At 39.7% G+C, this 24072-nt stretch overlaps 1 protein-coding gene across 2 annotated transcripts; it reads left to right on the plus strand.

Annotated features, from left to right (window-relative positions):
- Window positions 1–227: 227 nt before the first annotated feature.
- Window positions 228–23487, plus strand: LOC131235613 (sec-independent protein translocase protein TATC, chloroplastic). 2 transcript variants are annotated; one of them, XM_058232867.1, is made up of 4 exons: window positions 228–644; window positions 19742–20040; window positions 20985–21275; window positions 22833–23487. In XM_058232867.1, exons 1-4 carry the CDS (start codon window positions 374–376, stop codon window positions 23040–23042), a joined length of 1071 nt encoding a protein of 356 aa, XP_058088850.1. In that variant the 5' UTR covers window positions 228–373; the 3' UTR covers window positions 23043–23487. The 2 variants fall into 2 exon arrangements, with proteins under 2 accessions (XP_058088850.1, XP_058088849.1); XM_058232866.1 differs by having other exon boundaries at window positions 231–644; window positions 19709–20040.
- Window positions 23488–24072: the final 585 nt, after the last annotated feature.

Here is a 24072-nt window from a genome sequence, read left to right on the forward strand (position 1 = left end):
TCACTCGAGCTTGTATCTGCCACATTTTCGAGATTATATCCTAAAATGATATGGAAAATTTTATGGATGGTTTGGATAAAACCCATACATCACAGTGGCCCCCTCAGAGCCCCTGCGTGTGCCGAAATCGGGACAGGTGGGGTTAGTACCCAATCCGCGTCCGTCCAGGGAATCGCCGTACACTTACTTCCACAAAAATCTCGACCCGCTATGTGCTAAAATGCACCGTATCTCCCTCACTGGTCACTAGTAATAACGTGCGCCACGAGCTTCCCTTCCCATATCTTCTAGTAAACAAAACTCTCCCAATCATCATCATCATCATCATCACGACCAAGATTCATCCAACGGAGGAGAGCAGAGATCTTGGGAGATGGCCGGAACATCAGCGGCTCTCGCGTCCCATCACCATCTGCAGCTCAACTGCTGCTGCTTTCGTCCTCTCCATTCCCAAAGCCGAATCCGGAACTCTCTAAATTTCGGTAACAGACCGGTTTTTCGGGTTTCGGAACTAGAGACGAAGACGAGGAGGAGGAAGAAGAAGAGTATCGTGTGCTTTGCAGCTGTCGAGGGTGAAAAAGAGCAGAATCAGCAGCAGCAGATTTTGGGCGCTGTTGCATCAGCTGTTGAAGAGAGGCCGCCTGGTTAGGGTTTCTGTCAAAATTCTACTTACCTTTTTTTTGGGATTTTTTGTTATTGATGTTTTTGGGTTATTCTGTGAAGTGGGTTTTGCTTGTTTAGGAGCTTTTGATACATAATTTTCTGTTTTGGAGATTTTGTTATTGGTTGCGTTGTTGTTTGATTGCTGTAGAACTCTATTCTTTTTGTTTTCAATGATTTCTTGCATTTGTTTATTCGTTTGTTTTGGATGATGATTCCATGGATTTTGTGATGCTTGAATGTAGAGAATTACCAATAAGAGACAAAATGATTGAGAGGAAGGTTGAGATTGTTTGATTGTGTGCAATGAAGGTTGGTGGTGTCTCTTATGTACGAATATTGATTATGGTTGAAGGCCAGAAAAGTGAATCGGAAAAAGCCCTGAAAGGACTAGAATTGAGGTGATGAGAAGGGATATGAAGGCCTTTTCATTTGATGTGGATAGAGAATTAGAATGATTGGTGAAGAAAAATTCTTAATGTTGACCCCAAATGGTTGGGACAACAATATGATGATGATGACACACATAGACACATGAGAAAGGGGTTGAAGTATCAACATGTGAGGGTTTTGTTGCATGGTGAGCAATGTAGAACATGACGAATGTGGATGCGCATGCGGTGTATCAAGATAAAAAGTGCCAAGGGATAGAGGTGATATTAGAAAAAGAGGATGTTGTTTTGTCCATTTCCTCTATTGCCATTTAGTATAGTTGTTTCCACCAAACTGGTCAAGGTGGGCAAGGTCTTGATTCATGATCGTCACTGATGGTTGCACAATTGCAATTTCTATATTAAAATTGTTGGAAAAGGGGATGGGAAATGGGAGAGAATTTAGGTCATATGGGCTTTAAGTCACATGAGAGTTGCTATCTTTAAGACAGTAATTGTACAATCTACCGTCTAGTCTGTTAATTGCAAATGGGTTGCAACAATTCTACCTGTAGGATAAATTAATGTCATAATGTTGCATAATAACTTCGGCCGAACACAGAAACATGTGTGTTAAAAATGAATGAATGGAAGTATGCAACATTGATGATTAATATTCTCACTTGAGAATGATACTCTAAAGTCCTCTTACGTGGGTATCTGAATGCTCTCTAGAATCTGTGTGAGTATGGAATGCTCTCTAGCCTCTCCAGAATGAATGCTGGAGAATTGAATTTAGAGTATGAGCGCTCTCTACATTTTTAAGTGAGAAAGTGCCCTTTTAATATTCCTTTACATCTCATTAATGCATCTTTTGGGCATGAGTGACACATCATTATACCTTCTTTTTTTTCCAAACTCCTTTTTTTTTTTTTTTTTGAGTGGTAACAAGAATTTTTATTAAAAGCCGCCATCTAAACAACTAGGCAACAAAAAGAATACACGACGCCCATTGCTAGGCCAAACAAGCAAAAAGGGGGGCAAATCTCGCCTCCGGAACATTACAAACCCAATCCCGAACTATCATGGATATTCTCCTAATCACAATGACCTTAGACTTGCGTCTATTGAGAAAGCAACAGTCATTCCTTTCGCCTCAAATGCCCCAAAGAATCAGAATTGACACTAAATGCCACAACACTTTGACATCTTTAGGAGGAGCCCCTCCATGCCAAGCCCAAATCAACCTTTCCATCGAAAGAGGCATGACCCAAGCCATACCAAAAATCTTTAGAAAGAAGTCCCATACCTTTCCATCAAAAGAGCAATGAACAAAGAGGTGATTGACAAATTCCGCATCTGCCATACACTTGATGCAAATAGAGACCGATTCATATAGCAAGGAATAAAAGGATTTCACCGAGAAGCGACCTGACTTGTGCACATGTCCCACTATGGAATCACTTTCCCCAGTGGACGGGGAAAAAAGCCGAAGGCTATGCAACAACTCCTCTTAACTCCCCAATTTCCTCATCCGAGAGATCCCTTCTACAAGGAGGAAGCCACACACCGGAAGAGCCGGAGGAAGAATAACACCTATCCACCGTGATATCCCTATCTATAGCTACATGGGCCACCCTTGAGAAAGTGGTGATAAGAGCATTTCCCCCACCAAATATCTTTCCAAAAGAGAATATGAGACCCATCTCCTAGAGCAAAAGAAACCTCCTAAAAAAAGGAGTTAGCAACGGATTCCACCGCTTTCCAAATCGAAGAAGTATGATAAATCGACGACCTCTTAATCTTCCATCCCCCTAAATCAGTGCCATATTTGCTTGCGATCAGCTCTCTCCATAACCTTCCTTCTTCTGTGGCAAACCACCATAGCCATTTCCCCAAAAAAGCCAAATTCATTAACTCCAAAGCCCTAATTCCCACTCTGCCATTGTTTACCGGCTTTCAGATGTCAAACCACTTGAGAAGATGAAACTTGTGCTTATTCTCAGCTCCCCTCCAAAGAAAATCCCTTCTTAATCTTTCTAGCTTTTCCAAAACCGACTTCAAACATTTGAAGAGAGACAAGAAATAAAGTGGCATGTTGGAGAAGGCTGTTTTAATGAGCGTGATCCGAGTATCCGACCTCCTAAGGACATATGCCAGTTCCTCCAACTTGACAACATTCTTTCAATTCTCTCCACTACCTTATCCCAAAGATGCTTTGGCGGTTTCCTAATGCACAAAGGAAGCCCCATATACTTGGGAGGGAACAATTCCACTTTGCAACCAAACACACGAGCCAAATCCCCCACCCCCTGATTACATAACCTGACATCGAGGATTTTGCTTTTTTCAAGGTTGATCTTCATGCTGGACACCAACTCAAAGCAAGAAATTATCTTATAAAGATTATTGACCTCTTCTTCCACCACATCGTAAAAAAGTAAAGTGCCGTCCACATATTGCAAATGGCCGATCTTCACTCTAGCTTGTTTGACTGCAAATCTAGATATTAGACCTAACTCCTCTCCTTTTATTAACATCTTGCTAAGAGCCTTGGCTACCATCACGAAAAGATAAGGAAAAAGGGGATCTCCTTGTCTCAAGCCCCTGGAAGATTTGAAGAATCCTTTAGGAGATCCATTAACCAAAACAGAGAAAGCCACTGAACCAGCGCACACTTGCATCCAACCCCTCCATTTCTGGCCACAACCAAATCTTTCCAACATGTAATTGAGAAAAGCCCAATCCACATGATCGTGGCCTTCTCCATATCCAACTTGCATACTATGCTTCCCTTGCCGCCTTTTTGTTTTGAGTTGATACACTCATGAGCAATGAGAGCACTATTGAGAATCCGTTTGCCTTGAACAAAAGCGCCTTGATTTTTGGAGATTATGCTTGAAAGGACACTTCAAAAACGTTGGGTAAGAGCTTTGGCCAGAAATTTCCCAACTTTTATGTTTAGTCATTTTGAATTTAAAATCATCTTTTTGTTGCTTTTCATTGCTTCTGTTTGAATTAGCATGCAAAATCTCATGAAATCCAATAAAAAAGTGTCACATGGCATTCAATTACTTTGTAGCCAAGTGTACTGCAACTTGCATCACATGGCATGCTATGGGTCATGTATAAGCGACGTGCGCATGTGATGTGTCAAGGTGAATGCCATTTGTGACATGCATGCAATCAATACAAGTGCCAAGTGGCTTAAGGCATGTGTAAAAAATGCATGCATGCACATGTGTCACCCATACAAGCGCCAAGTGGCTCATGGGCAAGTTGCAAAAAAAAAGAAAACGAAAAAGAAAAACATATATGGAGATTCCATTGTAGAATGTGATCCTAGTTTTATAAGAGTAGTTAGGCTTGTTAATCATTAAACCAACTTATTTGTGATAAAAACCACAAACTCAGATTCCATTGTAGAATGTGAGATTCCACTTCTTAAAAGCCCATGATACCACAACTCCTCAAAGAGTGAAAACCTATATGCTCATGGACTTGGATCCATCATCCTACTTGTAACATCTTCCACATGCTTTCAAAACAATTCTTCAGTACATGCTTAAAGATTACAAAGACTGCAAAGGAGCTTTGGGATGCGCTTGAAAAGAAGTATAAAATAGAAGATGAGGGCAAAAGAAAAGAAAAAAGCCTTGTGAGTATTTTGATTTGAAGACGACGGACGACAAAGCAATATTAGATTAGGTACATGAAATATAATGTAATGACTCCAGTTCTGATAGATAGTGATATGTGTTTGTACACATAAACAACCTTTATAAGAAAATCATGGATGCTTAGAATCACCACAAAGTATGTTGTCATTGTCCCTAATCCTATTTGAAGTACTAAATCTCAGGACGAGATTTTCTTTAAGGGGGGTAGATTGTAACACCCACTACTTTTCAGTAGTGCCGGGTGTTACCATGTAACTTAACATAGTATAGATACTGACCTAGCTTTTGTGAACGTTCACCCACATCTGTCCTAAGTCTAATAATGGTAAGTAATCTCCATCCATTGGTCAAACTATCCACCCATAACTCTTCAAGATGAATTATCAATCCATCAGATCCACTTTTCATCGGGTTTACATCAGTCTATCCTTTGAAAACACACATCAGATTATTTGGCTTCATATTCAACTCACATATCTCACTTAAACATTCTCAAAATCCCTAGGGTTATTGATAGCTAAATATAGGTCAATCCAACCGTTGGGTCATTTGAACGGTTAAGAAGTCGAGATTGGTAATTAGATGTTCATGTGTTGTGGGCCACCAAACTGTTAAAAAATATTTTAAGAATTAAGCACACAATTCATAGGTGTTAATCTACTACAAGAATAGCTCTGTTTAAAAGTAGATTCAACAATTTTAAAACTTTAAATAATAATAATAATAATAATAATAATAATAATGGTAATGATAATGACAATGAGATTGTAATAATGATAATTAATATAATGAACGCGTATTGAGTCATCTAAACCCAAATCCAACAGTTGATTCCTAGCTAAGTGGACCCTTGAACTTTTTAACCATTGATATGAAAATTGAGAACGATCTGACCGTCAGAACTTCGAGAATCGTCAAATGGTGCCATTTAGGCACATAAATCAAGCATTATGGTCCACCTAATCACCTGATTGACCCCACTATTCTTCTAGTACCCTAGCAGGACCCGACAAAACTGATAAATGGACTAGATCCCATTCATATACATCAAGGTGGGTCCCACTGTGTCTGCGTGTGTACATGGTGCACATGTGCATGCAGTGCACTAAAACTGTTAACACGGTCAAACCGTGTTGACCCGAGAATTTTTGAATTCTCTGCTTCAAATCCGGCGCGTCTATAACTTGAATGGGAAACTGCGGTTTGGGTTCGAGCGTGGCCCACTATCACGGCTATTGTGCCGATCCGAACCGTCCATCACGTTCACGACTCAAATATAACCAAAATCTCATGCGTCCCACATGTGGTGGACCGCGTGTATACATACACACACGGACGCAGGAAGAGCTGTGCGTGTGAATATCCTGAAAATGGAAGCCATTTTCTCTCGTTAGCTGGCATCGCACGTGCCTCCTCATCCTTAAATCCTACCCGCACACGTAAGTCAATCTTAGCCCTTCATTCACCCCGCACTCTAGGGCTCCCTTAACAACCAAAGATCCGCCGCAACTAAAAACTAAAGAACCCATGAGTTTTCGTGGCTGTTCATTTGCGTTTTGGGATAAAATCCACACCATCTATACGTATCAGATCAGCAGATCAACCGACCGTAGAGAATCTGCCATTGTCAAAGAGGTCATCTTCCCCGTTAACCATGGATACCCACCATCTTACAATGGATCCCATTTCACAATCAAGATCGTCCATTTGATGGGCCATCGTGTCAAAGGTCCAATCTTAACATTAGATCATGACCATGCGAGAGTTTAGTGGGGTTAGCGTTTAATGACAATGGAGGCATCGAGCTCACGTGCGGATTAGAGTCTGGGCTGTAACTAATCCGGAGATTAGTTACGGATTGTTCTAGAAATGAGGATTAAAGGAGCTATATAAGCTCTCTTTCGTTAGGTCATGGGCGTGTTAAAAAAAATCAGGAAAAATCATAGGGAGAGGGAGAGCGAGTGTTGTTGCCTCCTCGCCGTACCACAGCGAGTTGGGCTGGGTCCCAACTCGGTCCTTATCCTTCAAAAGAGAAGCAGAATGAAAAGGAAAGAAGAAAGAGAGAGAAAAAAGAAAGAGAAGAAAGAGAGAGAGGGCTCGTGCGCCATTCTCCATTGCCGCATCGAGTCAAGTAGGGGCGGGTTGAGTCGCTGCGGGTCAAGTTGCTATTGTGGGCGACTCGCTGTTGAGGCATTGCTCTAGCTGAGTTGACCCGTTGTGCTTTGGCATTGGTCGGGTTTGTCAGGCCGAATAAGGGAAGGAAGAATGAAGGAGAAGGAAATGGAGAGAGAATGGAAGTCGAGTCGGGTTGGGCTGATGCCGAGTCAGGCTGCCTCGACTCAGTTGAGTCACGGTCCGAGTTTGGGCCGAATCCGGGCCAAGTCTGGGCCGATCCCAGACTTGTTCAGGTTGAGAAAAGGGAGAGAAGAGAAGTAGAGAGGATGAGGGAAGAAGAAGAAAGAGAAGGAGGCGGTGGCTGTTTCAGTCCCACTGAGTTGACTCGGTTGGGTCCATCGGGTCCAACTTGAATCTGAGTCATTGTAGAGCAATTGTTGCTTATTGAGCGAGTGGTGATTGGGATGGCCCAATTACTGTTGCTTCCTGATCAACTTGGAAGAAAGGAAAGGAAGAAGTGGAAAAAGGAAGAGATGGAAAAGAAAGAAAAGATAGGGAGATTGGGGAGCCAAGTTAGTGGCTCGCCTGCAACTCAGCTAAGGCATGGTCTGTGCGGAATCAATACTCCACTTCAACTCATCAGGTAATCTTTTGCCCTGGCATGGATTTGATTAATCTTGAGATGTTTTAGATGGGAACTATGATCTAATACGTATAAATGACCCTGATCTAATACATATAGATGGTGTGGATTTTATCCCAAAACGCTGTGGGACCCACCATTTGGATGAACAACCACGAAAACTCGTGGGTTCTTTAGTTTTTAGTTGCGATGGCTCTTTAGTTGCCAAGGGAGCCCTAGAATGCGGGGTGAATGGAGGGCTAGGATTGACTTACGTGTGCGGGTAGGATTTAAGGATGAGGAGGCACGTGCGATGCCAACTAACGAGAGAAAACGACTTCTGTTTTCGGGATATTCGCACGCGTAGCTCTTCCTACGTTTGTGTTTGTGTGTATACACGCGGTCCACCATGGGTGGGACGCATGGGATTTTGGTTATATCTGAGTCGTGAACGTGATGAACGGTTCGGATCGGCACAATAGCCGTGATGGTGGGTCACGCTCGAACCCAAACGACAGTTTCCCATTCAAATTACAGACGTGCGGGATTTGAAGCAGATAATTCAGAAATTCTCCGGTCAACATGGTTTGACCGTGTTGACAGTTTCAGTGCGCTGCATGCGTATGTGCACCGTGTACACATGCAGACACAGTGGGACCCACCCTGATGTATATGAATGGGATCTAGTCCATTCATAAGTTTTGTCGGGTCTTGCTAGGGTACTAGAGGAAGAGTGGGGTCAATCAAGTGATTAGGTGGACCATAATACTTGATTTATGTGCCTAAATGACACCATTTAACGATTCTCGAAGTTCTGAGGGTCAGATCGTTCTCAATTTTCATATCAACGGTTAAAAAGTCCAAGGGTCCACTTAGTTAGGAATCAACTGTTGGATTTGGGTTTAGATGGTTCAATACGCGTTCATTATATTAATTATCATTATTACAATCTCATTATCATTAGTATTATTATTATTATTATTATTTAAAGTTTTAAAATTATTGAGTTTACTTTTAAACAGAGCTATTCTTGTATTAGATTAACACCTATGAGTTGTGTGCTTAATTCTTAAAGTATTTTAACTGTTTAGTGGCCCACAACACATGAACGTCTAATTACCAATCTCGACTTCTTAATCGTTTAAATGACCCAACAGTTGGATTGACTTGTATTTAGCTATCAATAATCCTAGGGATTTTAAGAATGTTTAAGTGAGATATGTGAGTTGAATATGAAGCCAAATAATCTGATGTGTGTTTTCAAAGGATAGACCGATGTAAACCCGATGAACAGTCGATCTGATGGATTGATAATTCATCTTGAAGAGTAATGGGTGGATGGCTTGACCAATGGATGGAGATTACTTACCATTATTAGACTTAGGACAGATGTGGGTGAATGTTCACAAAAGCTAGGTCAGTATTTATACTATGTTAGGTTACATGGTAACACCCGGCACTATTGAAAAGCACGGGGTGTTACATATAAATAGTTATACCTAACCTAATAGTTGAAGGGGCTAACATCGACAAATCTTTCCAAGTTGGTGCAATAATCATAAAATTGCCACCATCAAAGAAAGAGTATCGTAAAAAGCTAAAGCATAAGGAATATGAGATGGGTTTAGTGAAATTCAAAACCAACCTCCGTATTAAAAACTAATCTCACTTTAGAGATAGAAGGAGCAATTGGAGATGGTTTCAAAAGGCCACAATGTTTAATTGTGTCACAATAACCATAGTTGGCCTAGGGTGAGTTGACAACTTAAACTAAAGAATAAAATTAAGAAGGATGAGAAAAACAAGCCAAAGAAAGGAATATGCTTCTTTTGTGGGGTTCCTGGCCACTGTAAAAAGGAATGTCGCACTACAAGGAAAAAAGGGCACTGGTTAATATAGCCGAAGAGAAGTTCGTAGGTGTTGTTTCGGAGGTTCACATGGCGAAGAACAATAAGGGTGGATCAACAATGAGTAGAACTAAACACATTGCACATGATCAAAGCACATTCGCTAGATACAAAAATGGGGGGGAGTGGACATGAACTCTTTATGGTTAATTCATTCTCTGTTAAAGTTGAAGGAAATGGGACTGCGAGTCTCAAACTCACATCCAACAAATTCCTCACCCTAATGGATGTACTCCATGCCCTAACATTAAAAAAAAACTTACTTTCACCTGTAATAATCATCAAACGGGTCTTCAAGATCATCTTCAAATCTGACAAAGTTGTAATAACCAAAAAGGGGCATTCATAGGCATTTATAAGCCTATGATGGAATGTTCCAAATCTAAAATAACTTGTGAGCCTCTTCCTATGACAGGAAGGATGAGACTTTAGGACTAGTTTATAGTGATATATGCAAGTCGCATCGTTTCAAAAAAGGAAAGATATATGCAAGTTATACGGTATAATTGCTAGAGGGGATAAAAGCTATTTTGTTAGCTTTATATATGGTTATTCTAGATATACTTATGTATATCTACTAAGACATAAGGATGAAGCCTTAGAAAAGTTTAAATTCTATGATAAGAAAATAAAAATACGTAGGTCAGAGGAGGAGAATATCTGCCAAATGAATTTAGTAAATTTTGTGAGAACATAGGCATAATACATCAAACACCAATACCTATACTAAACAAAATGGTGTAGCTGAAAGGAATATTTGGGCCTTATTAACAACCGTTGATGCCATATTAATTAATTTGGATGGAAACAATTACATAGTGGGGCGAAGCCCTTATGATTGCATTTTTATATATTAAATAGAATACCTCATATAAAATCAGATAAATGTCCTTATGAATTATGGAGAAATAAGAAACCTAACATCAACTACTTTAAGGTATAGGGTTGTAGAGCCTATGTTAAGGTTCTTGGCCCTAGGATCCTGAAATAGAAAATACGTCCATAGAATATGTCTTTGTAGGATATGCCTTAAATGGTAAAGCCTATAGGTTCCTAGTCGTAGAAGAAAATTGTTGATAAAAACACCATTATAGAATTTAGGAATACAGACTTTTATGAGAATACCTTCTCTTTAAAACTTGTCGTAGCTTCGAGTTCTTCTTGAAGATCGACCTGACCATTCAAACTTTTGGTTTGTAGGAGGAACTAATGTATAACCTATAGAAGATTCTAAGGAGTGAAAGGAAAAGAAAAAAGGAAACTAACAACAACTTATATGTATCTCTACATAGTGGAAGGTATGAGAGAAGCCTTGGCCAATAAACTCATGTTAATAATGAATATAGAAGGTATCCTATTTCGTTTTAAGGAGCTATATCTTCAAGAGATGTTGCATTTTAGAAGGAAATTGCTAATAAGGAAGTGGATTTAATCTTCTAGCAACATGTAACTTACTTGATCTACTAATAGAATATAGACCAATTAATTGTAAATGGATATTTAAAAGGAAGCTAAAAGTATATGGGATGTTAGATACATTTAAGGTAAAATTCGTTCCTAAAGGGTCAATCAGAAAGAATGGATAGATTTCTTTGACACTTGTGCACTTGGGACTAGGATCTCTACTGTTAGAGTGTTAATAGCCTTAACATCCATTTATGATATAGAAGTGCCACCAAATGTATGTAAAAACTGCCTTTTTAAATAATAAAACTTAGATGAGGAAATTTACATGGAACAACCTAAGAGCTTTGTCTTATTAGGGTAAGAACAAAAAGTATTTAAACTCATTAAGTCATTTTATGGATTAAAACAAGCTCCTAAGGTATGACACGAAAAAGTCAATGATGTAATATATCTTATGTGTTTAAAGTTAATGAATCATATACATGCATCTATTATAAGTTCATAGGTAAAAAGGTGTAGTCATATGTCTGCTACAGACAATGTTTCCAGTATCTTGCGATATCACTGATATATCCCACGATATATCTGTTATCTCAGCTGGGCGATATGAAACCCATGTTTAATCTTCATTTTTCATGATATAGTGCAATATATCCCATGATATCACGATATGTCGCGGATATCACTATATATGTGATATATCCACTCCCCCTTTATAAATTCTTAATGTATATATCGATATCAAGGTATTCAAAATCGGTTACGTAACGGCTATTACTTAACGGTAACGGTCATAACCGTTACACGTTACGAGGTCGAAACGGCCGTTACAGCAAAATGGACCGTAATGGCCCCATAATGGTCCGTAACAGCCTCGTAACAGTTTTTTTCAAAAAATAAAAAATGGCCGTAATGGCCGATATGGGGGCTGTTACGGCCCGTATCATATCGGTAATGGTGGCGGCCGTTATGGCCATCGTTACCGTTTTGGAACACCTTCATCGATATCGAGTGTGATATCGAAATGGATAAAAGGAAACCGACGCTGTTTTGTTTGGAAAATCCTAAAAATTTCACGAAAACCAATTTGTTTTTGAAAAAAAACCTCCCAGCACATTCTAAGGTGATGTTGACTAGTCCAATCTAGTTTATTGGAAGACAATCTTTGAAATTTCTTTGAAATTGCGATCAGAAGCTTCTTGGGGCCATATTCTAAAAGGTGCATTTTTTTCTATTTTTTTTTGGATTTGTTTTCTTTTCTTTTGGGGGGTGTTTGGCGCATGGTATTGGGAAGGATTAGGTGGGATGGGATAAAAAAAAAACATAATTATTACATATGGCAGGGGTTGACCCCTGGTACCATGGGATAAGCTTAATTCCATGCTATGTTTGTAACACGGTGGTACATTGAATGGATATACTCACCATCGTTTGAAACTATTGAGAATAACACGTGTTATATCCAAACCGTTCATCTGTTTTGTAATCTCATTTTATGGCATGGGCCTAAAAATGAGGCATATCCAAAACTTGTGTGGCCTCAAATAAGTTTTCAATGGTAGGTATTCAATCCCTGCTGCTTTCTATGGTGGGGTCCACTTGAGCTTTAGATTCACCTGATTTTTTGGCCCATGCTCTAAAATGATCTCGAAAAATGGGTGGACGGTGTGGATATAGCCCATACATCATGGTGGGACCTACACAACTTGCTAACATTGAGTGGAATTGGCACGAGACCTAGTGCAATTCCATCTAATCTAATTCCAAGCTTTTCCATTCTTCCCAAACATGGAGTGGAATTGGCACGGGACCAAATGCAATTCCATCCCACCTAATCCCATCTAATACCATGCGCCAAACGCCCCCTTGGTTTTTATATGTTGTAAATAGTGTCAAATGGTAAGTAATCCATGATTCTTTATGTTTTGTATGAAAAATTATGGATTTGGAGCTTTGATTTCGAGATTTGGGGGAGATGGGCCTAGTTGTAGAAAATTGGGGAAATTTTGAAAATTCGATATTTTTTTTTTCCAAATTGGTTGCAATCTTAGTGACCCAAAACAAAATCAAACATGTATATAACCTGATCTATACATTCTTGCAATTTCAGAAAATATTAATTTTTTAATTAAATAATTATTAAAAAGTTAAAAAATAATTTTTTTTCTAAATCCACAAGTGTATTTCTAGTTTTCTACTCTCTATTTTTTTTTTTTTTTTTGAATGTAATGCTTGTGTTTCCATACATGTCTGCTTACATTTATAAATTTTATGAATTTACTTTAAATATAGTTGCATGAGTTCAGTTAGACAACGCATAGATTAAGACCCTATACATAGGAAACCTATTATATTATGTACACAGTTTTTTTTTTTTTTTTTTTTTTTTTTTTGTGATTTTTAAAAATTTGTAATTGTGTATTGGTGTCTTTTTTAACAACTCCTGAAGTTTCATCGAAAAATTCGACCAATTTCTCAATGTTTCCCCATGTTTCTCAACAACAGAGATAAATTACCCGATACAACTGATATATCCCGTGCGATAACCGATATGTATCCGTATCTCAAGGGTGCAATACATTATGCGATAACAATACGGAAAACATTGGCTACATACATAAATGTTATTAGAGAAGTTAAAAACATCATATCCTCAAACTTCTATATGAAAGACATTGATAACATAGTTGTAACCCTTGGAATTGAAAATTTCTATGAAATGAGGAATTTTAGGAGAGGTCTTAAAAAAAATTTAATCACTACAATGGTAAACCATTAACTTTATGTTATGATTCTAGTGTAAAACTAGGTAAGTATGAAGGTGCGCAAGCCAATTAGAGTATGCCATTGATATAGGGAGACTTATGTGTGCTATATTTTATACTTTACTAGATATGATAAATTCATCAAGTAGATTAAGTAGATACACTAGCAACCCTAGTCAAGACCACTGGAATGTTCTAGAGCCTTTAGGTATCTACAGAGGACTCTAGACTATTTTTAGCATTATGTGAGGGAATTTGTTGTATTGGAAGGATAGAGTATCCAAAAAGGATGCTATACTATTCTTTGCATTATGTGAGGGAATCTGTTGTATTGGAAAGATAAATTGTTGTAGGCTGGAATATAGAGGATGATGGATCCATGTCTATAAGTGATGGATTTTCACTCTTAGAGGTGTTGCACTATCATGGGCTTCTAAGAAGCGGAAATGCATCTTACATTCCACCATTAAGTCTAAGTTTATGGCTTTAACTAGAGTTGTACACGAGTCGAATCGAGTCGAACTTGCATAGCTCAGCTTGGCTCGGCCAGTAGCTAACCTCAGCTCGAACTCAGCTTGGCTCAGTCCTTGAGCCTGCCTGGCCAGCTTGGCTCGGTTCGGTCAGTAGCTCGGGCCAATTCGAGTCGAGTTCAAGCCTGTGCGACATTTTCTCAAACACAGAATGCAAAACAGTAATAACTCTTTACAGGTATTTCATCAAACACTCGGCGAGCAAAATCAAAATCAAGATATGAGCACGGTTTTATAATGTAAAGTTTTTTTTTTTTTTTTTTGTTGTGATTTGTTTTGTATCCATTCCCTCCTCGCCACTAATTGATCTCGCGGAGAATGTACGCACCCCGAAGCAACACTTCGTTGAGTCATTTCATCAAACACTCTACACGCAGCATCAATATCAAAATAACCAAGTCACCGAGCTGATTTGATCCGAGTCAATTCAAGTTGAGGTTTGATCTGAGTTGAGTTGAGCTCGGGCAAGCTCGAACTTGGCTCGAAATTTTTTTCGAGCTCCAAAAACCAGCTCGACTAGGTCCGAATCCAATTTCGAGCCGAGGCGAGTCAAGCTTTTCTGAGTCGAGTCGAGCGAGCTGACCGAGCTAACTTGACTCGTGTACAGCTCTAGCTTTAACGACATGCAGGAACAGAGCAAAATGGGTAATGGATCTTTTAATCGAAATTCCATTATGCGATCAACCTATGCATGCTACTCGCATTCATCGTGATAGTGAGGCAACACTATCAAGAGCATACAACAAAATATATGTAGGTAAATCCATGCATACAAGTATAAGAAATAGCCGTGCAAGATAGTTGCTTACCAACGGTGTAATAGTTTTGATTTATGTCAATGTTGCCAATCCTTTGACGAAAGACCTTGCAATGGATATGGTGTGGAAAACATCAAGAGGGATGCAGTTAAAGCCTATTGAAAAGATCACCCATGATAGGAAATGAACCTAAATTTGCATAGTCTTTGAATTTTAGGTTCAAGGTGGTAAAAACAAGTCATGTGCAGTGATTGTGAACATGCACATAGTACAAAGAGGAGAAATCTATGCTCTGAAATCCATCTTAAATGTAAGTAGTTCATGTGCCGAATCTTAATGAATTTTTTAAGGAAAAATAAGTGAGGAATTGAGAATAGCTTTATGAGAAGGCTTACCTATAGAAGTGTGGCAATGGGTTGGACTTTAACAAGGATTTTTCAAAACGAAATAATTTCCAAAATGTTATCTGATCTTTTATAAAAATAGTATGATTTTGATCATAAATGGGTTGGTTGGTTTAGTGGTTAACATGCTTGGTTTTCTCGCATAGAACTAGGGTTAGAAAATCTTGACAAATGCATCTTCTACACCTTGCTGTGGGCTACTTGACACTTATATGGATGGCACGTGTGTGCCATGTGGCATTCGTCTTGACACATGTACATCTCTTATGTGTGTCCTGTTTGGTGTGCCCATGTGGCGTTCACAATTGGTGCAAGTGGCAGCTACTACACTTAGCTACAAATGATTGAATGCCATGTGACACTAGGTGATTAGATGTTATAAGATTTTCATTTGAATTCAAATGAAAGCAACAGAAAAAAAAGAAGTAATTCTGAATTCAAATGAATAGACATAATGTTTAGTACAGAAGGTTTGATGTGTCACTTCATGTCCAAAAGGTGCCTTGATGAGGTGTAAAGGGATGTCTAAAAGGCACTTCCTCTCTTATAAATAGAGAGGAAATTTCTATTGTAAATTCATTTCTCCAGCCTTAATTCCGAAGACTCTAGAGAGCATTCATACAATCAAGTGAGGTTAATACTTTAGAGTGGCATGCTCAAGCAAGACTACCATGCATATGAGTTGCATGCTTTTATTCATTAAGATTTGGGCACACCTATTTCGACCTGTTAGGTTTTGTCTTTAATAATGGAGTTATTGTGCAGCATTGCAGCTTTAATTTATTCTGGAGACAATTGTTATGGCCCATTGGTAATCTACGGATTCGACTGTAGAGGGTGCAAGGTTATCTTGTGATTCAAAGCTTCGATATTCTAAATTTCCCATTTCCTATCCTCTTTTTTTAAAAAGGTGGAGGATTGAAGGGGTGAGGAAGTTTCTTAGAAAAAAAAGAAGGGGTGAAGAACTCAATGATCTAGATTAAATGAAAGTAATCACAAAGAATTGCACAATCAGAAGGGATTAGAGTACACCATTCTAGGGCAAAGGATGATTCCATGTGAGGATTCTAATTGTTTGAAAATTCCACTTTGTGGGTAGTACATATTAGTTGGGCTAGCATGCATGTAGGAGCATGAGTGTGTTGATGTGTAATCGGTGTTTGTAAACATGGGTTGGTGGACTCCTTTCTGTTTTGTGCAACCATCCACTTTAACATGTACTTGAACTGGCCCCCCATTTATGTGGGTGACTTGTGCTCGATGTTATTTCTGGGCAACTGCCTTGCCATGGCCCAACTTTGCTTGGTTGTCCTCTGGCAGCATGTATAATAGGTGGGTTGGTGTTAGTACTGGTTGGGAACATGTTGGCATTCACATTTTCTCAGTTTGAGTCTCTAACACTGCTAATTTTCAAGAGCCCCACTGTTTGGGATCATGTTGGCATGCAAATTGTGTCAATTTGAGTCTCTAACTTGGCTGATTTCCTAGAGCCCCACTGTTTATCATGCTGGCATGCAAATTGTGTCAATTTGAGTCTCTCACATGGCTGATTTTGAAGAGCCCCATGGTTTGGGACCATGTTGGTATGCCGCTTGTGTCAATTTGAGTCTGACATGGCTGATTTCCAAGAGCCCTGATTTCCAAGAGCCCCAGTAAAAGAGGAAGATTGATGTTCTGTGGGCAGCTGATCATAGAACTTTTGCCAATCCACCTTTTAAAAGCTGACCCCACTTGTTGGTATAAGGCTAAGATGACGATGAATAAATATTGATGTTGAGTTGAGATAGAAGCTTTAGATGGGTTTCTATTTGATGGCTGGAAGCTAAGGTAAGTGGAGGTAGGTTCTGACGGTGACACATCCCCAATTGAATGGTTAAATTCTTTCATCTCGGTGTTTGTGTGGCATGGTTTCTAGATAGAATGTAGATGGATAGAGAGACTAGATTGGCCTTTTAAAAAAAAAAACAAATTATTTTATTTTTTTTATTTTTTATTGTTGCTATGGGGGCAGTTTCCTTTTTGTGGTACCAATCATTTTGTCGACATGAATCTTAAGTTCTAGAAGGTCCTTACAGATGCCTATGAGAGTTTGGATTCACTGTCTTCTGCAATTATGGCATCGGATCTCCGGAATTTGGTCCTCTTTTGGTAGCAATAGGAAGCGATAGTCTTACTGTCCTTTGCTTTCTCATACATAGGATGTGGCTTGACATTCGTCCATTACGGGTTTTCATGAATGTGAAAGAGGTTCAAGAATCAATATTCCTTTTGTAATGGTTAAAAGAGAATCACTTATTTTATCTTTTTCATCCATAAGTTTGAGCAAGGTATTGCTTATGGCCACCGCCATTACCTTATGGCCACCACCATTACCTTTATGATATGGGCTAAACCTGTATCGGCCCCATAATGGACACTTATGGGGCCGTTACAGCCTTTACGGGGGGCATAATGGGCCGTTACGAGTCATTTTGCCCGTAATGTGTAATGGTTTCCACTTAATGGGTCGTTACGAGTCATTTTGCCCGTAACGTGTAATGCTGTATGTGATGATAGTATATCGATCTTAATTCTTCACTGTGTTAAAGGGTGCAAAGGGTGGATACCACATGCTACTAGATTGTTCCCAAATGGTCCAGACTGTTTTGGGCTCCGTGGTCTGGATGGTCCAGATTGCTGGGTGATCGGACTGTCAGTTTCTCAGATACAATTGAGAACCATTTTCAAGATTAGATGTTCTATTTCCAACAGAAAACCTCAGCTGGACCTGAGGACCTGGATGTTATTTTTGGAAAGATTTATAGCCATAGACAGCCAAGACAATCACGAGGTCTAGATCTCAAAAGAATACACATGTGAACAGCATCTAGCATCCTATATATATGGCAGCATTGATTTTGGGAAGTTCCTTCACAATTTGGAGGTGTTTTAATTCACTTCTTTTTCTTCATTCTTAATTCATCCGCAGAACTGTCCCTCAAACTTCCCCAAATTTAGCCCATTCTTAAGACCCAGATGTGTCCACTGTGTAACCACAGTTGTCCATGAAACCTACTCACAAACAGGTTCAAATCTGTCTAATGCCAGTCCATAAAATTTCCCTTTCAGTCTCTTGCGAGACCTATAACTTGTCCAAATCAGCGCACACAAACAGTCCCTAACCTTAGCCTCAAGCCTATTCCCAAACCAGTGTTGTGACTTTTAAGGCCATTGGTGTGATGCCATGGCAGTGGTAGAGCAATGCTACCCATCTATATCTTGATCTATATCTTGTTCACTAGTGTTTTTTTTTTTTTCCCTTCTTTAAATCAGATTCAGATGTAATTGAAGACATTCAAATTTAGGCTTGAAGTGGATTAAGGATAGGAACATTCCGGTGCATCAGGTATCCTGTGTACTCATTTTAAATGGAATGCCTACTTCTCTTCCTGCCTGGGCTGAACTTCCTATACTCTTCCTGGCAAAAAAAATAAATAAATAAATAAATCCTATATTTATGATATCCATAAGAATGAATCCTTCAGGTTTCTGAAATGATGTCAAGAGAATTACTTTGAATCAGACCATTCAATTTGTAGTTGTTCTGAAAATGTCGAGCCATTTCGATTTTTGAATTGTTGGTTGACACCGACAGAAGAAAATCTTTTGAAATGTTTTCAGTACTGGACCTTGGACATATAGCAGTTATGAACATAGTTCTAAAACTCGCTTACTCGACTTGAAACTGGGCAGAGTCAAATTTACTCGGCGAGATTTTGAGCTGTCTCTAGTAAACTTGATCACCAGCTTGACTTGGTCAAAACTTGACAACTCAGCTGACTCTGTACAGCTTGGTGTGATGCAAACTGAGTCAGTCACCCAGTCGCCAACCTTTTAGTTACAAAAGTAAAACGCAGCCCATGGGATTCAAACCCACAACACTGCTGTCGAAAGGGCAACCCTGTTACCAGCATTCCACAAGCTGAAGTTGTGCTTCTACTTTGATATTTTACATATTTAAATTCTCTAATGATTGTAAATATTTACTTCCACTTCTAGAATATTCTTCATTTGTATAATATACCAAGTTAATTTATGACCCATTTGAATCTTTGAGTCAACTTGACCGGCTGGACATTGAGTGGAGTTGAGTTTTTGGATTTTGGAACTATGTTTCTGAGCTTAATCTCTACTTGCCGCCTTCTCACATAACTGAATGCATAACTTATAAAGTTAACTTGACGAAGATTTCAACTTGTAGAGGGAGGGAGGAAGGGATATTTCATTTCCATGCTTCCCTACCTATGTTTTTAGGACCATACTGACTGCCAAAGAACTCGAGTTGATGTAGATTTCATTTCCGTAGTTCCTTACCTTCTGTTATTACGACCATACTGACTGCCAAAGAACTCGAGTTGATGAGATTTCATTTCCATAGTTCCTTACCTCTGTTATTATGACCTCACTGACTGCCAAAGAACTCCATACGTTTTTTTGTCAATACTATTAGGCACGGCAGATAACTCACAAGAAGGCGTTGCAGATAAGTTGCAAGAAGTGGCTTTGCAGAATGGTGAAGAACAGTTAGGAGAGAGTCCTGTCTATAATTTCCTTTATCCAAGTAAAGAACTTCTCCCGGACGATAAGGAGATGAGCATATTTGATCATTTAGAGGAGCTGCGCCAGAGATTATTCGTGTCAGTTTTGGCAGTGGGAGCAACCATGTTGGGCTGCTTTGCTTTTTCTAAAGAATTGGTTATTCTCCTCGAAGCTCCTGTTAGCTCACAGGGGGTTCGCTTTCTACAATTATCCCCTGGGGAGTTCTTCTTTACAACTTTGAAGGTAAAAATACTGGAATGCCTGTCTTGTATTTTTGTAGAAAATCTCTGTACCGCAACTACCTCATCGTACTTTATGGCTTCATATTATTCTCTTCATATGTACCATTGTTTTAAAAGCTAGATCAGATTGGCTAGTTCGAAATGGTTCAAGTGGAAGTGGGAGGTCCAGCAGTCTGATTGGCACTGTAAACTGTTTTACCATTTCTGGTTTGCTGACCCCCCAGCTTGCTAAACGTTTTTGGCGAGGGAGGAAGAGGCTGGGATTCAAATGAGAAACTTTGAAGCTTACATTGATGCAGGACAGCTGACCACTTGCTCTAAAAGCTTGAACTGATAGAGCGTGACAAATCTTTCCCTTTATCTTATAGCCTAGGCCCCACTTCCCATGGGTTAGGTAGTGGGCTGAATCCTCCTCGTGGGCCCCATAGCACATGGGTCTCACCTCACACGAGTCACCCGCCTCACACGGGCCGCCCACCCCTAGTGTGCCGTGCATCCCACAAGCCACCCCACTTGAACCTGGTGTGAAAATGCCCCTGCATTATACTTGCAACAGGAGGATTCTGAATCCTACTCTCGTGTGAAAGGTTGAGGCTGTTTATCATGTGGGGCCCTGCTCTGTATGTTCTATGTCCTGAAAACCAGTCCTTTCCAGTCATCAGGTGGATGACCCATGTGGAAAAAATATGGACCCTCCCCTGGGTTTCCAGGCCATGATACATACATAGCAGGGCCCAACTAATGAAAGGCACAGATCTCACGCACATATGCCACAAGGGTACATGTTAATTTAGGATGGTGATAGTTGGTTTTTTTTTTTTCTTCCTATTAGTAATAGTGGAAATGAAGCAGTTTCCTTATTTAAACATCCAGTCTCCGTACGTGTGGGAATGTGTTTTAAAGAGATTCTTTGAGTGACTATAGCAATGTTTTGCTGCGATGCAGGTATCTGGATACTGTGGGCTTCTTCTGGGGAGCCCAGTCATTCTTTACGAGATCATAGCCTTTGTTGTCCCTGGTCTAACAAGAGATGAAAGAAGGTTCCTAGGGCCAATCGTCTTGGGCTCTTCAGTGCTCTTTTATACTGGTATCTTCTTCTCGTATTCAGTTCTCACTCCGGCGGCCTTGAGTTTCTTTGTTAGCTATGCAGAAGGGGCTGTGGAATCGTTATGGTCAATTGATCAGTACTTTGAATTTGTACTTGTGCTAATGTTCAGCACTGGCTTGTCATTCCAGGTAATGATTATTCACATGGTATATGTCATCTGTTTTTTAGTTTTTTTTAATCATTCCATAATGATAGTGCTCTATGTCATTAGTGCCACTCAAAATTCCCAAAGTGAGGAACTATGGAACATGTTTCTGGCCTTTTCTCTTTAATACAATTGTTATCTTTCCAAAAAAAAAAAACTAACAATATTAAATCAGTTCCATTGCTATTTCATTATCTTTATACTCAATCATTGGCCTATTATTCTGATTATTTAATGAAATTTCATGATATTTGGTGCAACCAAGCGCACCCTTAATTAAAAAGCTAGAAGTATCATGTAGATTACACTACACACTACATAGCTTACGCCACATTTTTCAGAGGGGTGAATGCTATGCTACTTGCTATTCATTATTTAAAACATTAGATATGATAGGCCCATGTTGGAGAGGTGATGGGGATCCAACCTAAAAAGTAATCTAGCTCTATTCCATTCCAAGAATGTTATATGGGAAAAACCTTTTCATAAATTTCCATATTCAAATAGCTTGGAGAGATTGTATCTTCACTTTAGTCACCAGCAATGGGTCAAGCATGGCCTCTATTTCGATGATTGGATGGTCCTGCATCAATTGACTGTGAACCCAAAAATCTCCCCAACAAAGAAATCTTAAACCTTCAATTGGTGGCATGAAAATAGATGGTGAAGAAAAATGAGTGATAGTCCATGATGGGGAGAAGGCCAAAGATTGGAACCTTTTCATCATGGCACCTATGTTGATGAAAATGGATGCTCAGGATCTTCCAACTTAGGAGAGCTTTGGGGCGTAGTCCATCCACTGTGGGGTGCCATAAAGGCTTGTTTGGTGCATGGGCTTAGATGGGATTAGGTGGGATGGAATTGCATTTGGTCCCGTGCAAATTCCATCCGGCATTTGGGGAGTACGGGAAGGGTTGGGATTAGGTGGGATAGAATTGCATTTGGTCCCATGCGGGATTTCCGGTGGATTTTGAAATCCACTACACACATGGGCCCCACATTGATGCATGTGTTTTATCCATGCCGTCCATCCATATACACCCTTTACACTGTGACATTCTAGTTATATTCGTGTACATGTGACCAACATTCATTGTGAATTTGGTTCGTTGATTACAATTCCATGGTCCATCAAACCGGATTTTGCTTAATCCGGTGTTTTTCCCATAGCAAGAATTTTATCCCAACATGGGGATTGGATGGCCCAAATACCATAGTATTTCCAGACATGCAACCATTGTGCAATAATGGTGTTAATCCCATCTAATACAATTCCATACCATTTAATTCCACGGACCAAACGGGCCCTAAGATTGGTGGTCTGGAATCTGGATCACTGAAAAGTGGGCCCTTTTTGTAGTTACTCAGGGCCCCAGGATATGATAGATATCCTCAGCCGAGGATCACACAATTTTGCATCTCGGAATGAGATTGGAAAAAGAAAATGTTGATTATATTAAATCTCGTTAAATTGGTGAAATTGCTGTATCGGGCTTGTTACTTCCGTTTACTCGTGAGGGATTATCTTTATTCTTTGCAGGTTCCAGTCATACAACTTCTATTGGGACAAGTCGGTTTAGTGTCTGGAGACCAAATGCTGTCGATCTGGAGATATGTCGTGGTTGGTGCTGTCGTGGCAGCAGCGATCCTTACACCATCAACTGACCCTCTGACCCAGGTACTGTTGGCGGGGCCTCTGCTGGGTCTGTACTTAGGTGGGGCGTGGACGGTGAAGCTACTAGGCCGTTGAGCAATGCACAACATGCATGGTCGGATTTCATGGGCCAGTTATGTGGTTAATATCATGCATTTTTTTTGTATACCATGAATGTCCTTGACCAACCACATATTGCATGGTCTTTTTGCACAGCCTGTTACAAATACAATGATGATGTACCATATACACAAGAAAGAGCTGAGTCGAAGATTGTTATACTTTTTTTTTTTTCATCAAGAAAGAAGTAATCGCCCCTTAAATCTTATGTAAGAAATGTTATCCTTTTTGTACTGAATTCCACCCCCCTCTCTACTGCATTTGATTATCTTCCTGGGCATCGATTCATGCTGCTGATAAAAGAGAGTGAACATTTGGATTGGATATGATGATTATCATTGTTAATTCATGTAATGGTGTATCTCCAATTTGTAATAATTTGGTAATTATATGGATTAGCTAGGTGGTTTGGGCAGGTGAATCAGTTGCATTTTTTAGGTGAGGTCCAGGTGCTTGGAACAGGTGATTGGGTTGCCCTTTAAGGCAAGGAATGGAGCACCATGCTTTGAAGTATTGTCCAAAATCCTTTACATATTGCCCTATGTATCGGTATTCTCGTGAACGGTACAGCTGTATTGGCCCAATCTCAGTCCCAAACAGCTTGATGCATGGGTGATACAGGATGATACGGGGCCATATGGGCAGTAATGAACAATATGATACCCAATGCGTTTATATAAAACCTTGACTGGGGCATTGCGCTGCATTCAAGTGGGAGGTTTTGGAAAATATCTTTGTTATTTGATCGGATTCCTAAGATGGCTTGGAAGGAATGTATGGTAATTATCATAGGTTGGAGCTGTGTGGGGCCTACCTGTGGTATTTGGAATCCAAACTGGGAATCTGGTGCAATCCCAATAATCATCCCTTTACAAAAGTCAGGTGGGACATGCACCGGGAGCAATGTACAATCACGCTGAACGCATGTTTATTCACTTGTCGCCTACTGATTGTCGAAGACCTGTTTATTCACTTGTTGCTTGCCTAAGTTTTGTAATGGCTTTTT

Source organism: Magnolia sinica, chromosome 19, assembly GCF_029962835.1.
Source record: "Magnolia sinica isolate HGM2019 chromosome 19, MsV1, whole genome shotgun sequence".
NCBI lineage: Eukaryota > Viridiplantae > Streptophyta > Magnoliopsida > Magnoliales > Magnoliaceae > Magnolia > Magnolia sinica.